The 14,045-nt window shown below is 34.6% G+C and overlaps 1 protein-coding gene across 1 annotated transcript in view; it reads right to left on the bottom strand.

Annotated features, from left to right (window-relative positions):
- Positions 1-14,045, bottom strand: part of TTC27 (tetratricopeptide repeat domain 27) — a 111,545-nt gene that overhangs the window by 76,934 nt on the left and 20,566 nt on the right. Inside the window, exons 7-9 of the mRNA XM_066547899.1 lie at positions 10,233-10,369; positions 7,406-7,518; positions 3,154-3,220 (exon numbers count right to left, since the gene is read on the bottom strand). Of these exons, the coding sequence (XP_066403996.1) occupies positions 3,154-3,220; positions 7,406-7,518; positions 10,233-10,369 (317 nt within the window). The remainder of the gene's footprint in view (positions 1-3,153; positions 3,221-7,405; positions 7,519-10,232; positions 10,370-14,045) is intronic.

The raw sequence follows: 14,045 nt of genomic DNA, 5'->3' as shown, positions 1-14,045 counted from the left end.
TTTCTGAGGAAACATGAATTTCAGTAGATATCAGATGAATGCATGACAACCATCTAACCAGCCTGCAGATTTAGGAATCCACATGTAGGCTGAGAAGATGCCTGCTCACACACACACACAGCAGTTTGATGCTAAAGAAATTACTAGAGCAGCATTGATACAGTGCTCATTTGCCTGTTTTGGCAGTACCAAAGCTTGGAAATACCTTAAATACAAGTGCTAAGAGCTACGGTGCCATTTAATTTACTCAGCTTGCAGACACTGTAGGAACCAAGGCTGTGTTAACATGGACACAGAACATCCCTACTGCCAGGGAACACAGGGATGGATTTGCCTCAATGACAGATCTGAGACACAGAAGAGCTCAGAGATTTCATCACAAAATTCTGCAGTGACTATTCACAATTACAGGCTCAGATGCAAGAGCTACAAAAGGTACATTTACTGAAAAGAACCATTATAGGCTAGTATCTGATTCCTGCTTTTGGCTTCCAGGAAGGATCCGGGATGGTTACTACAATTCACACTTGTTCTTTTTGTGTCTTGAGACCATAGGTCAAGATGAAAAGAGAAAATAATTCTAAGATTCAGTTGTGTCCCTACATCCAATTAATAGATTGTAGTAAGAGTTTAAAAGAACACTATTCTGATACCAAGAATTATTACTCCTCAGTAAATCACTATTTACTCTAATATTTAGACTACCAGCTACTTCTTTATGTCACTGCTGTTGACTGAATTTTGCATTACTGGTATGATCTACATTCCTATTCATCTACTGCCATAGATCCTTCTTTTTTGCTACTCTGAGTACAAAGTTATAGGGAAGCCTACACAGATCTCTCAGCTGTTTCTCTGGAGACCTAACATGATAGTGGCTGCTGATCTTACAAGTGTGAAGCAAGCCATAGCTGACTTAGCAGCTCTATAAAAAATATAAGTAAATAAATGAAAACATAAGCTCCCTATAATCATTGCAATAAAATAATTAAAGAGTAACTTAATCAGCTGTCCTGTGATTTTTGAGGCATCAGCCACTAGATGGCAGAAAAATGCAGTTTGATTTTCCCATCATGATGAAGAATTCACCCAACAGATTTCTTACATCTGCTCTAACAGGCTATTTGTCAAGCAATGTCAGATAAAGGATGACAGGAAGGCTGATTATCTCTTCCCTAGTGCAAAGCCTACCTTGACTCTTTCTACTCTGCTGTAGAACCTTAAAAATATTTAAAGTATATACTTGCTGTATTCTGGAAGTAGACCACTACAGGAGTAGGGTCAATTTAGTTAAAGATATTCTATTATCACAATATCACTCCATTTAATATAAAAATGATAGAATAAATGGAGAAGTTATTTCAAGATTCAGGTATATAATGGCTGGTTTTCCATGCAATAATGATGTGAACAATAATGGTAGTGAGGAGACTGAAGCAAAGGGTATACAAAAAATAGTGCACAGAGTTAGGAAATAAAATATGAGAAGCAAGGTCCTGAGTTTTCACAGAAAACCCTACTTCTATAGTTTTATATACTGTTTTTACATTATTTTAACAACAAGAATGGCAGGGTTTGTCTTAATGAAATTACATGCATGTCTTAAAACTTCATACATTTGTATTAACATTACTTTTGGGGGGAAAGCTGTATTGTAATAGTTTCACCATTTTTGAAAAAAGCTCACAGTACTCAGTCCACCAGTTTGGTGTCACTCCTACAGGCTTCTTTTGTGTGTACATTTCCTTACTTTATATGTGTTTGTTATTTCTGTAATCTTTTGTTCCCCTTTAATGGCCATCATTCTTGAATATTCTTATTGGATACTTCAATTACTACAAGAGGAGAGCAGACAGTCTCATTTTTTCTACATTTCAACTTTTTCCTGCTCTCTGTTCCTACCTTTTGGGCAAAAAAAAAAAAAAAACTAACAAAAAAAATCACCAAAACAAAGCACACTAAACCCAGAACAAAACTGTAGTTGAAAACAAAATACTTCAGAAATTATATAATGAGGAATTATAGCACTACAATCATTGTACCAACAAAGAGAAAACCTACAAAACCCAAACTGTTTTACAGCAATTCACTGAATTCCCTCATGCATCCCCTCTTACACATACTGCACTACCAGAGGGACCTAAACAAACAGTACTTCTAAACCAACCTATTTTACATGTATCTAGTAAGATTAGGATTATCTTTTCTCATAGACACAACCTCCTTTTACAAAAACCTTCAGCCAAACATTACCGTAGTTAACCTTAGATTACTGTCTTTTTTGATCTTTTCACATAAGTACAACTGTCAGTTGTAAGATTCTAGCTCAAATGAAATCCAAGGGGTTTTTGCTGAGATCCCATAATTTACTTTTTCAGATGACACTACTACAGCAATACAGTCTCTTACTACAAGGCTTAGGTTGGATGCAGGAAAGAGGACTTGCTCTCCTAACTTAAGTCTAACATTATGGAAAGTAGGCAAAAAAGACAACATAATGACAAGTTTTTCCCTCTACGTCTGCCATCTAAACTAATGTTGAAAACCTCACAAAAGCAGAAAAGATCAAGGCAGAAGCAAAATTGTGCCTTAAGTAAAAAAATAATAAAAAAGGATGATATAAAAAATACTGAGAATTTTCAAAGCTTCACTGGAAGTTACAGATTTGTTCCGCAGCAAATCAGCCACTGAATTGGGAAGAAACATGTCTAAGCAGAACATCGGATACAGACTGAATAAATCTGACAGAATAAAGCCAAAATTGCTTTAGGACTTTTCTTGAACAGTGTTTAAAGAAAAGCACCTTTAACACTAATGTTACAAGAAGAGTTTGTTGTAAAATTATCTAGTCACATATTATGCTATAATTCATATAGTGAATAAAACTTAAACACATGAAAATGTTTTGTATGTGTTTTGAGGTGAAATTAAATTTTTAGATGTCAAGTTTTTCCAGCATGATGATGGCTGGAATGATGTTAAAAATCAGCATAGTTTAATTTCTTGAAATAAGAAAAAATTAATGAAACATCTGACTACTAACACAAATTTGGTTTCCAAACAGTTTCCTGATTAGGGTGACTGACAGATTATTGCTCGGTACTTAAATATTAAGTAAAAAAATGTTTATTAAGTACCAGGTAAGGTACTTACTGAAGTAAAAGCCAGAAGTTCCTCTTCAGTCAATTTGTGTATTGGATTGTTCTTTTGGAAGTCTATACTGTAAAGAGAAAAGAAAAAATCAAACAATGCTGATTTCATCTTTAGAATAACATTATTCAGAACACATTTTTCAAACTTGCAGAAATCTGAAGGACGTTCTGGAAATGAAAAATGGGAATATGGTACCTGCAGAAAATGACCTAGACCTAGAACACAGAAATAAAGAACCATTTAGGGGACTAAAGATACTTTATAAGTACCTTCCCAACACCATCGTCAAGTGAAATGTCTTCCTTGGTTTAAGCTTATGGGAATAACAATTTCACTAATCCTAAAAAAAAGTTTAAAATCTATGGTTTGCTTTTACAGAGATCTGTTTTGAGTTAAAAATCTTATAACTAACTGAATGCAGATTCTACAAATCAAGAAAGTACTGAAGCTAAAGTAGTGCTGAAGGGTTATCTCAGACAAACACCCTCCTAGTCACTCAAAATACACGACCACAGGAGTCCATCTCTCATTAACCAGCATTACCATTACCTTGAACTATTCAGAGTGGGGAAATCAGAAGAAAACACAGAGGTGAGAATTAAAATTATTTTATTCAGAGTTGAATAAATCTCTCTTACAGAGATGATAAAGAAATCTGGCTTACAACTCTCTGTGGGTGAATGTTTTCCTTATACAACAGCTCCCCAACATTTACAAACATACTACAAGAGATATTACCAAATTGCACAAAAACCAACAAAAGCTATAATTCAAGATCCCTGTTAAAACCAAAGATACCAAGTGAAAATATATCCCAAGCTGTACCACAGATGATGGATGGATCATCACCAAACCCATATAATGGCTATAAACATAAGCCCAAATTTATCACATTAAATTCTGCAGCAGGCATCACATTCTAGGCTAAAATTGTGAAGATACTTATTGTGATAATAGGTTACAGACTGAAATTACGTCCTCTACATTACTTAACTTACTTTGGAGATTACTTTGCCTGGTTATTCAGGCATGATTTCTTCTGCTTAAATGCACACAGACTACTTAGAACAATTTCTACAAGAGCTTGAGAGCTCTTCCAGCTCTTCTTCCTGCAACCTCTCCAGACATATTGTTACCTAGTCTATTCCCCTGACTTCCCATGATGGAGGTTCCACACACACTTAATACCATTTATGCTGATGTTTCACAATACCATCAGCTTCAGCAAGCTATTTGACTGTGGCCACAAGGACATAAAGGAAAGTTTATTAACTATTGCTTCAGTATATTTTCCCTCATCTCCCCACATTAAAAAAAGAAGCACATGCTGTTGGTGCACTGTTTTGAAATTTTTAGGTAACATCTAGGAAAGAAATTTTGATAAATACCTATAACTATATATAGATATCTATCTCACTGGTTTTTCCCCACCTTGTGCAAAATTTCATGCAAACAGGAAAGTCATAAAGAATTTCACTGCTTCAGTTAAACCTTTTTATCATATCTAATGTCAGGTGCTAGCAGACAAGACTTCTAGTTGGCTGGACGTAGTCAACTCAAGTCAACTGACTTCAGGTAAACAACAGCAAGTTTCTCTATGCATGGGGGGAGGGAGACAACCAAAAAAAGAGGAAAAAAAGGCAGCAAGAAAAGTTCAAGGATTATAGCAACTCAACAGCAGTTAGGCAACCAGAATGTTAAATGACATGACCATAGCCTTTGAAAAGCACAGGAAACCAAGGGACAGTTAAATTGCGACAAAAGTAGAACTTATTTTTCATCATCCTAAAAATAAATTGTTTCAAGCAGGAAGGATTAATCCTCTTCTTATTCTAGATCAATTTTTGTCATTGCTTTTTGAAGATTATAGATGCAGCTCTTCCACATAAAAAGTGCTTAAATAGATCTCTGATTTCCATTTCTGCCACATCCATTTACAAAGCCTGAAGACAAGTAAGTGCAAAAATGTAAGTCTTCAAAGATAGAAGAACAACTAAATTGTTTTAATTATTTTTCTGTACTGAGTCAAATCAAATTTAAAGCTATAATTTGAATCTGAATCTAGAGTAGAATTGTACCTTTTAAGCATTTCTAATGACTCTGTTAGTTCTTGTCAGACTGCTTTATAAAAATTTAATTTCTATGACCTGTATTTGTTCTGGTTTCAAGGACAGATAAACCAGTTCATCCCAGAGAATTTCAGGAGTTGAAATCTTAGTGGAACTTAGGATCTACTATGTTATATGTAAGATGAGGGATCTTTTCATAACAATATGAAGAGAAGTCACTAATCATCACATCACTCAGTTTTGTAAGCTGTTTTCTCACCGCTCTTGAGTCCTGTCTTAAGGAGTTTATTGAAATAAAAGAGAGAAAGAAAACAATGAGAAACAGACATTCTTTAGACAGATTAAACAGAACCTTGGAGTAAGATGTACTGTGCAGCAGAAAAAGGTATTTTCTAGTAAAACAGCAAAAGTTAATTGTCAGCAGCTTACAACCAATTCTTAAATCTGATTAATCAGGTCTACCTTGACAGCCTAATGGATAAAGTATCCAGCTTAACTAATGAGTTACAAACTTTGGGACTTAATGACCCATACTTGAAACAGTGGAATTAATAGTCATCAAAGCATCACTTTCTGGATTATGACTACATGTTTCAAAAACTGATTTTGAAAGATGAAAAACATTAAGGGACATTGCTAAAGCTATTAAAAATGAAATAGCTTACAGGAATTCTAAAGCTAACTTATTAATTATTAAATGAAGCATTTACCCTCCAGAATTGCAGTCCTCATGCATTAAAGCACAGAACATGCTATAGAAGAAGGCTTGAGAAGAATGTTTTGCTTAAAAGCCAATGCTGTTAAATGCTTTAACATGTCTATGCTTCCTCAAAACTGACATACAATAGCTGGTATGGACACCAAGGGTACAGCCAGCAATCCAAGCCTAAACTCTACTCTGTTACAAGAAGAATTCTCAAAGCTGGCATCCTATTACAACACCCTTTCTGCAACATGGCTGGATCTCAAATCTTGTCTCCATCTCTGACTGAGACAGCTTCAGTCATTTAACGTCACCCCACCCACTAAATGGCATTTACCAATCCTTCAGGGAAGCAAAACTGAATCTGGTTTGGGTGGTTGTCTTTAGTTTTGTCTTGCCAAACACAACTGGCAGGCAATATGGTTCCTAGCCACTGCTCAGAACATGACAGTGATGGTTTCAAACTCAAACACTGTGATCAAGAAACCTACTGTGCAGCCAGACAACGTAAAACTCAAATTGTACCCCTAAAAAAAAGAAAATAAAACAAAAAAGAGCAGTAGGAAAATTAAAATTTCCTTCAGAAGGGAGGGAACAGGAAGGGTTATATAACCTGAACATAAAACAATCCTGTGTTAAAAAATACAGTGCTCGTTAACATGGTCCTCAGCAAGGGAAAAGCTTTGCCTTGGCTAGAGTCAGAGTGTGGAAGACTAAAAGCGAGAGGGCTAAGAATTTACATCAACCCACTGTTCACTACATGGTCCTCAAACCAGATCTAACAGATTCCGTCATTTTGCAACTCATAGATCAGAAAAGCACTTTGAGAGTCAGTGATGGTGAACACTGCACCAAAGTCACTGACTGACTATATTATACTTCTACATGCCCTAACTTCTGATCCTCAGACCTCAAGCCTGCCTTTTGCTCTCCTACGCTATTTACAAAACCCATGTAGCATATAATTTCTAAAAGGTGAAAAAAACCAAGGCGCAGAATCACAAGGACTTCATACTACAGTTTTTAACTAGTAAAAGACACTGAATTTATACAAGTTTTCCCATTTCAGTGAGTAGTAGGGCATTTGCTTGATGGTTGATCCTCACAGGAAGGTGCCAACTGCAGAATCTGAAATATTTTTTCAAAATTCACTGAAGTGCTATTGCTGTATGGTAACTAATGCCAGCTGAAATCTGAAATGCAACTAACCTGAAGCACAAAGAATATAAAGTTTTTTAAAGCTAAAACAACAATATAGTTATTAATGAAATATTGCTAAAATTCTCAACTGAACACTACAGCTCACTGTGAGAGAACTGAAAATGTTATCCATCTAAAATGCAAATCTTGAGCCTTTTAGCCAGACTATACAATAAGGAAAAAATGTCCCCTCAACTCACCATTTCATTATTTCATTGTAATAATGATTCATGCAGTTGTTTCTTTGGGTTTTTTTTAAAGTAACCATAAACCAGCTTACCATATTCCAAGGATTACAGCAAGCTCTTCTGCACACAAATCAGGTACCTGGTACTGATCAGCGTCTGCTAATTTGATCTCATTAAGCACCGTGTCATCATTTAAATCATAATTCTGCCAGAAGAAAAAAGAATATTTTAAAATACACAGAATTATGCCTTCAAAATATGAAAAAATATAGACTTGTTTGAAAAAGGATAATACTACCATTAAAGAATGACACAATGGAAAGTAATTTACCATTATGATAGAATAACTAAGTAATGAATACAGTACAAGGAATTATCACCCAAAACATTTCTCCTACAAATATACTGTTTCTCATGCACAAGGAACAGTATTCAGAACAACTCTAAGGTTAGCTAATATCAATTTTCTATTTAAATAAGCCTGAAGGCAGCTTCTCTTTTCAAGCTGTTGCTCATAGAATTATCAACAATTTCATCCTCTATTATATATTTACAGACAACTGAAACAGATTGATGTTATGGTCATTAATGTGGGTTTTCAGGCTAGCCACCTTGGACATCTGGGAATTTAAAGATTTCTGTTTAAGTATCAGTAAAAGCCAACTACATAAGCCATGACTTCTGGCAATAAAGGTAAATATAAAAAAAACCAAAAAAAATAAAAAAACAAACAAAAACAAACAAAAAAAAACCAAAAAAAAACCAAAAAAAAACAAAACGGAGAGACTGAAAAGACCTCACTGAGCCAGCACATTCTGAAAACCTTTACTTCTGGACAACTACCTGTGATTTTCCATAAAATTTCCTCTGGAACACACTTTCTATTTAAAGAGTCTTTAGTTTTACAAAAATAAAAAATGCTACCTGTAGTTCACTGTCTATCATTTATTTAACTTGAAGAAGAAAATAATATAATCTATGTCTGAAAAGTGCAAATTAACATGTTCATAGAATCTGTGTTTTTTGAAAACAATGAAAGATTTCCTTGGCTGCAAGCAAAGAGGAAGTAGCTGTAATACTACTTCTTCCTTCTCCCCTTGAAAAACAAACCCAAACCAAAACTGGTCCTGAAACCAATTATCACACTACTGGTTTTTAGTTACCAGTAGTAGTTTTTACAAACTACTAAAAACAGATAATGGATTTATATTAACAGTTTTTCAAATTTCCTATTAATTTCCCCTCAGTGTCCCAGTAGAAGCTGTTTCTCATTCATATCTTCTGTTGGCAAGATCAAAATGAAGGTCCACAGGAGAACAAAGAGCAAACAGGAATGCTTTGAAGTGAGTTATATGCATTCATCAACAGTATTTTATCACTACATAAATGAAGGAAATTGTGATTTTACAGAGAATGTGAAGAAAATAAGTTTTCATTTTAAGAGGATAAGTAAGATATTCATAGTTTTAAAGTCAAATTTATTACCATCATTTTCTTCTCTTACTGTATTAAACTATAGAAGGATTATCTACCACTTCCAGTGGAAAATTATTTTTGAACTAGTATAATGATACTTCATCAGGTGTAACATAAATTACAATTTCCTCCTTCAGGCCTAAAAAATTTTAAAAATCTATCTTATATAAATGGTAGTAATTACTTTAGTTTCACTACAAATATTGATCAACTGAACTCAACTCTAACTGTATGCCAGAGCTTTAAATCATGATTTCCATTCCTAGATATAAAAAGAACTTCCTTAAAACATAAAAACAGCTCTGAATTGTTTAAAACTGATCAAACTATTTTAACATACCACTTCATATCAAGAGTCCTTATTCATCACCTCAAGCCTGAGGTTTTCCTTTCACAGCAACTGACCTGGGAGCAAATACTTCAGAAATTTGTGAGTAACTGGGAAAAAACACTCAAACAATATCCCAATTAGGAACTCTGAGAACAATGCATCCCATCATTTAGTTCTAGGTAAGTTGTAATTGAAGTCTATAACTAAGTGTGACATTCACCAGGCAGCCTCCCCTGAGCTCTCACTATCCTATAAGGGGTTGCCATATGCAGCTCTACCATAAGCCTAAGTTGTCACATGTGTAGTCAACCTTGTTTCATCAAATCAAATGCAACACCAAGGATGTGGTAATGGGCAAACAAGAAAAATCTAGATTAGTCTCCTAAGATATTAATGCATTCAATTTTGAAATAGAGAAATATTGACAATTTTTTTTGCTTAAGATCCCTGCTTGACCTGGAAGTCTACCAAGGCACAGTATTTTTTAATAAAGGCTTTCCTACTTGAAGTATAATCTTGGGACCATAATGACTCAATTCATCTCTGGCTTCTTTAAGAAGTTCAAATAAATTTAAATCTCCTTATGGGGAAAAATGTCATCCTAAATCAATACTGTGGTTCTCAAGCAATTCATAATTGAAGTCATCATGCACACCCTTAACATCAGTAGGACCAACTCACATAATTCATGCCACAGGAATAAATAGAGCAATTTCCTATCTTTGCACTGTAACTGAATACGTCTGTCAGTCCACAGGAATCTCTGAAATCCTGTGATGTCCTGCAGACTACATGGAAAATCTGCCTCTCACCTGTTTTCCTAGCTCCATCATTCTTAGTCACTAAAAATTAATGCATGAACTGTAGAAGATCATATTTGCAAACATGCTCTGAGTTGAGTAGCCACATCTGTCTTGCAGACATGCATATGTTGCTTTACCCCATGTCCTTTAATACTACGCAAACTACTGAGCCACAGTTCTTTCATGAACTTTCAAAAACCCCAGCTAAGTTTCTCTAGGCACAACACACTTTTCCCTAGTAGACACCCAACAAAAGCCTCAGAACGTTTTCATTTTAAGAAATTAAAACAATTCTTCTCAGATACATACTATTGTCAAGCTTTCTAGAGGTGTTGCAGCTGGACTTAGTTCACTGTGAGGAAGGAAGAATCCATCTGTTCTTTGGACATCCAAAATAAGCTGTGCAACATATTTTTCCTGAAATCGTGTTCTCTTCCCCAAAGCACCTACAGAAAATATGTTGATAATAATGAACACTAAAAACCAGTATCTAATAGTATACTAGAGAGTTACTACCAAAAAAAACCCAGACAAAATAGAGAAATACATGGAGAATTAACCTATAAAATGTAGCAGTGGTTAGCCTCTGCTTGATCTCTTTGCAGTGTTCTCATTGCCAGCAAACATACAAAGTAATACACATTACAAACACAGCTATATAAGTCTTGCAAAGCTGCTTTTAATTAAATTCCCCATAATCCAGCATTCTGAAAACTCATACTCATCAAGTTTCATCACTTCCCTGCTTATTTCCATGCAATAAACCAGAAACAATTGTTCAATTCACCTGCTAGAAGTTAGTGACTACATGGAGATATTTATGCAAATGAAAATCCCATAATATCTTAATAATATCTTACAGACCATCATTTTAAATATTTCAAATCTTCATCCAAAGAGTTAGATCCTTTGAAGAATGATCACAGACATGATGCTACCAGAAGATGGCATGTAAGATACCATAAAAGTAATATTGGGAGTGAGTGAAACAGCAAACCAGTGAAGGCTCTGTAAATGAATTAACCAATATTCAGAATGCACAACATGAGACCCCACTCAGTGTTGCTTCTTCAGTTCCTTATTGGACCCACTGACAATTTTTATTAGTTTTTAAAGTGGTAATTGACATCGATACCAAATTGTAAGGAAAAACATCTGTTCCTCTTCTGTTAGCAACTTGCTTGTAAAATGCAGACAAATAAAAGAGCAATTTCAGGAAAATAACTTAAAATAACAAAATTTTAGCTCCTAACCCGAGCCAAAAATGGAGCTAAAAATTACTCTATAAAATGTGATGGTTTGCTTGTTCATTATTACTGTAATACGATGCTCAGACAGTGTAAAATGGAGGAATGAGAGCTAATCCACTGCTAGCAATCCATCTGCTGCTTTTGCAGAACCAATTAAGATGAAATAAAATCCTTATTTTTGTGATAATTTTGAAAAAAATTCAGTATATAAAATCTCTGAGGTAAAGACGATTGACTGCTCATGTGACAAAGGCCTGATGATGAGGCCACAGTCCATAAGCCTCATCCAGCAGAGGGACTGAAATAGCAGTCACACACTTTTCTTCCTGAAAGTGGAAAGAGATGAGTCGGGAAGCCAGAAATTAAACTGATTTCTCCATTTCTGCCAATTACCCCTTTTAGTGGAAAAGCCCCGTATTAAAGAGATTATGAAGAAATGAAAAAGGTTCTAAAAATATCACTTTGAAAATCACACAGCAGAGAGACACACAGAGCAAAATACTGTCTAATAAGTCCTACTAATTTTACGCAGTGGCATCCAATCCTCTATTTTAATATTGCTTGAAAATCACTATGCTGTAATTCACTTCCTGTTATGTCTTACTGCCTAAACAGCTGAAGGAAACACTTGCAAACTTATTCTGGATACCAATAAAATTGCTTACTACCACTCAGGAACTGTAATTTATTTATGCTCTCACACCTCCCAACCCATTTTTTAAACCTAAGAATTCCTTGCTATTACAGGGACAAAATACTGGTTTTTACTTGAAAAATATGTATCACATGTGTTAAAGCTGAGAAAAAATTTGGTTGGTTTATACCACTACCACCACAGCAGTGTTCAAGGCCAGCTGGATAACACCTTGAGAAACCTGCTGTACTGAGAAGTGCCCTTGTCCTTGATCTTTAAGGTCCCTTTCAACCCTTAACATTCTATGGTATATCCTCCCAAAGTAAAAGGAACCTACACAGAAACTTTACTTTCTGTTTCATATTACAAGTGATGTGTTCATATTCCCAGAGATGTGTTAGTGGGTATGAAAAGAATAAACAGATCTCAGAGTTCAGCATTATTAATCCTCTAGATCTGTTGATTTTAAATTTATTTTGGATTACTACTCTTCATTTCACTAAATTTATATGCAAGAAGGATATTGGAAATTGTTTTGTAGCATTATTGATGGTTATGACTCATTGTGAGGAGCATAATGATGTTTTCAATAAAAGATGAGCACTATACATACTTGGATTAATGGGACTTAAAAAAACTTACACAAACCAAGTACGATTTATTCACATATTACTGAAATAACTTTGGAAAATATTGGCCCTAAAAACTCTGTTGTAAGAACAGTATATGTTTCCATGCTGTAATACAATAGTCAGCTAGTAAGGATTACAACCATTAATGCATATAAACCTCTCCAAATCCTTTCCTAAAAAGGAAATCCCTCCCAAAAGCCTTAAAAATGTCTTTGCTAGAGCTTGGATTTTTACATTAAACCAAAGTCTTTTTCGATGATGCAACATTCCTCCCATTTAGCCCAAACATGCATGTCAAATGAATTTGTCTAGAATGCCAACAATTCCCACATGTTATGTTCAGTTCATTTGCCTTCAGGTTAGACATAACTATGTTAATAGATTTATGGAGATAAACCACAGAACATTTAGGAGTTCCACAACATTTTTCCAAGATACTGTATCACCACAATCTTTCTCTGGGACTATCATAACCTCTTGGTAAAGTAATAAAAAATATAAATAATTCCACTGCATCCAATCTTTTTTCTCCTGCTCCAAACAAGAAGGTTTTATCTAAGTTAGGTTTAAGGAAATAATTAATCCAAAATCCGAAGATCTCCTTTAAAGGGAAAAAAAATCCAACACGAAGACTGTCTCTTTGATTTTACTTATTCTCAGTTAATTGTATTTTTATAGCTAGAGTACCATCATAGGTAGTGATGTTTTCAATAAAAAAAAAAAAAACAAGAAAATTTTTGACTCGTTTTAAAGAAAAGTACTTTATAATACCAAGCTGGCAATAAATACTTGGAATATACCACATGCACAGATTTGTTGCATACAGGGAAAAGAAGATAGGATCAATTGAAATGTATCGATTTCCTTCAGATACAAACTATTATGTTTTATTTCCATTATACATCCTTCAAAGTAAGCTTTTAAAACTTTTGAATAAATGAGCATGGAGTACCACATAATTTCTGAGAGTTTGTGTTTGAGTTATTATTTGTTTTTTTGTGTGCTTTAGGATTTTTTTTTTTTCCTGCTCATGGCTTGGGGTTTTTTATATTAAATTATTAAAATGATTCATGATATAAATAGGATTAGCTGCAGCTCCAACCTAGATACGAAGGAGCATGAGCCCTGTGATATATAGTGATATAATAAGTAAGGAAGCTGCAAGTTTCAGCTCCTTAGCAGTTCCCACAAGAAAAAACCAGATAAAGATTTTTTGCATTTCTACTCAGGTATAATCATACATTCTCACAAAGAAAAGGTGTGATTTTATGCCAATTTGTTTGCCTAGCAGGACCAGCTAGACCATAGATCAATATCTATACATGGAAGGTTTCAAGTGCAGCACTCTGATCTTCCTGACACCAAAGAATAGGTTCTGAAAGGATAATTATAAAGTCTCCATAGTGACTGAATCCTTGTGAATTCTATTCATCAGAAATTTAACTTCCCTACTTATTTTCCACGATGATACCAGTCCTGGGAGTGACTTCTAAAAGCTATTTACACAGAGTAGATTTAGGCTAGTGGCACAAAGGGTGAAAGACTGCATCGAATCATCATGCAGACACCTATGTAAGTATCTCCAAACAAACAAACCAAAAAATAT

The sequence above is a fragment of the Molothrus aeneus genome, chromosome 3, assembly GCF_037042795.1.
Source record: "Molothrus aeneus isolate 106 chromosome 3, BPBGC_Maene_1.0, whole genome shotgun sequence".
Taxonomy (NCBI): Eukaryota; Metazoa; Chordata; class Aves; order Passeriformes; family Icteridae; genus Molothrus; species Molothrus aeneus.
This window is presented reverse-complemented; position numbering and strand designations above follow the sequence as displayed.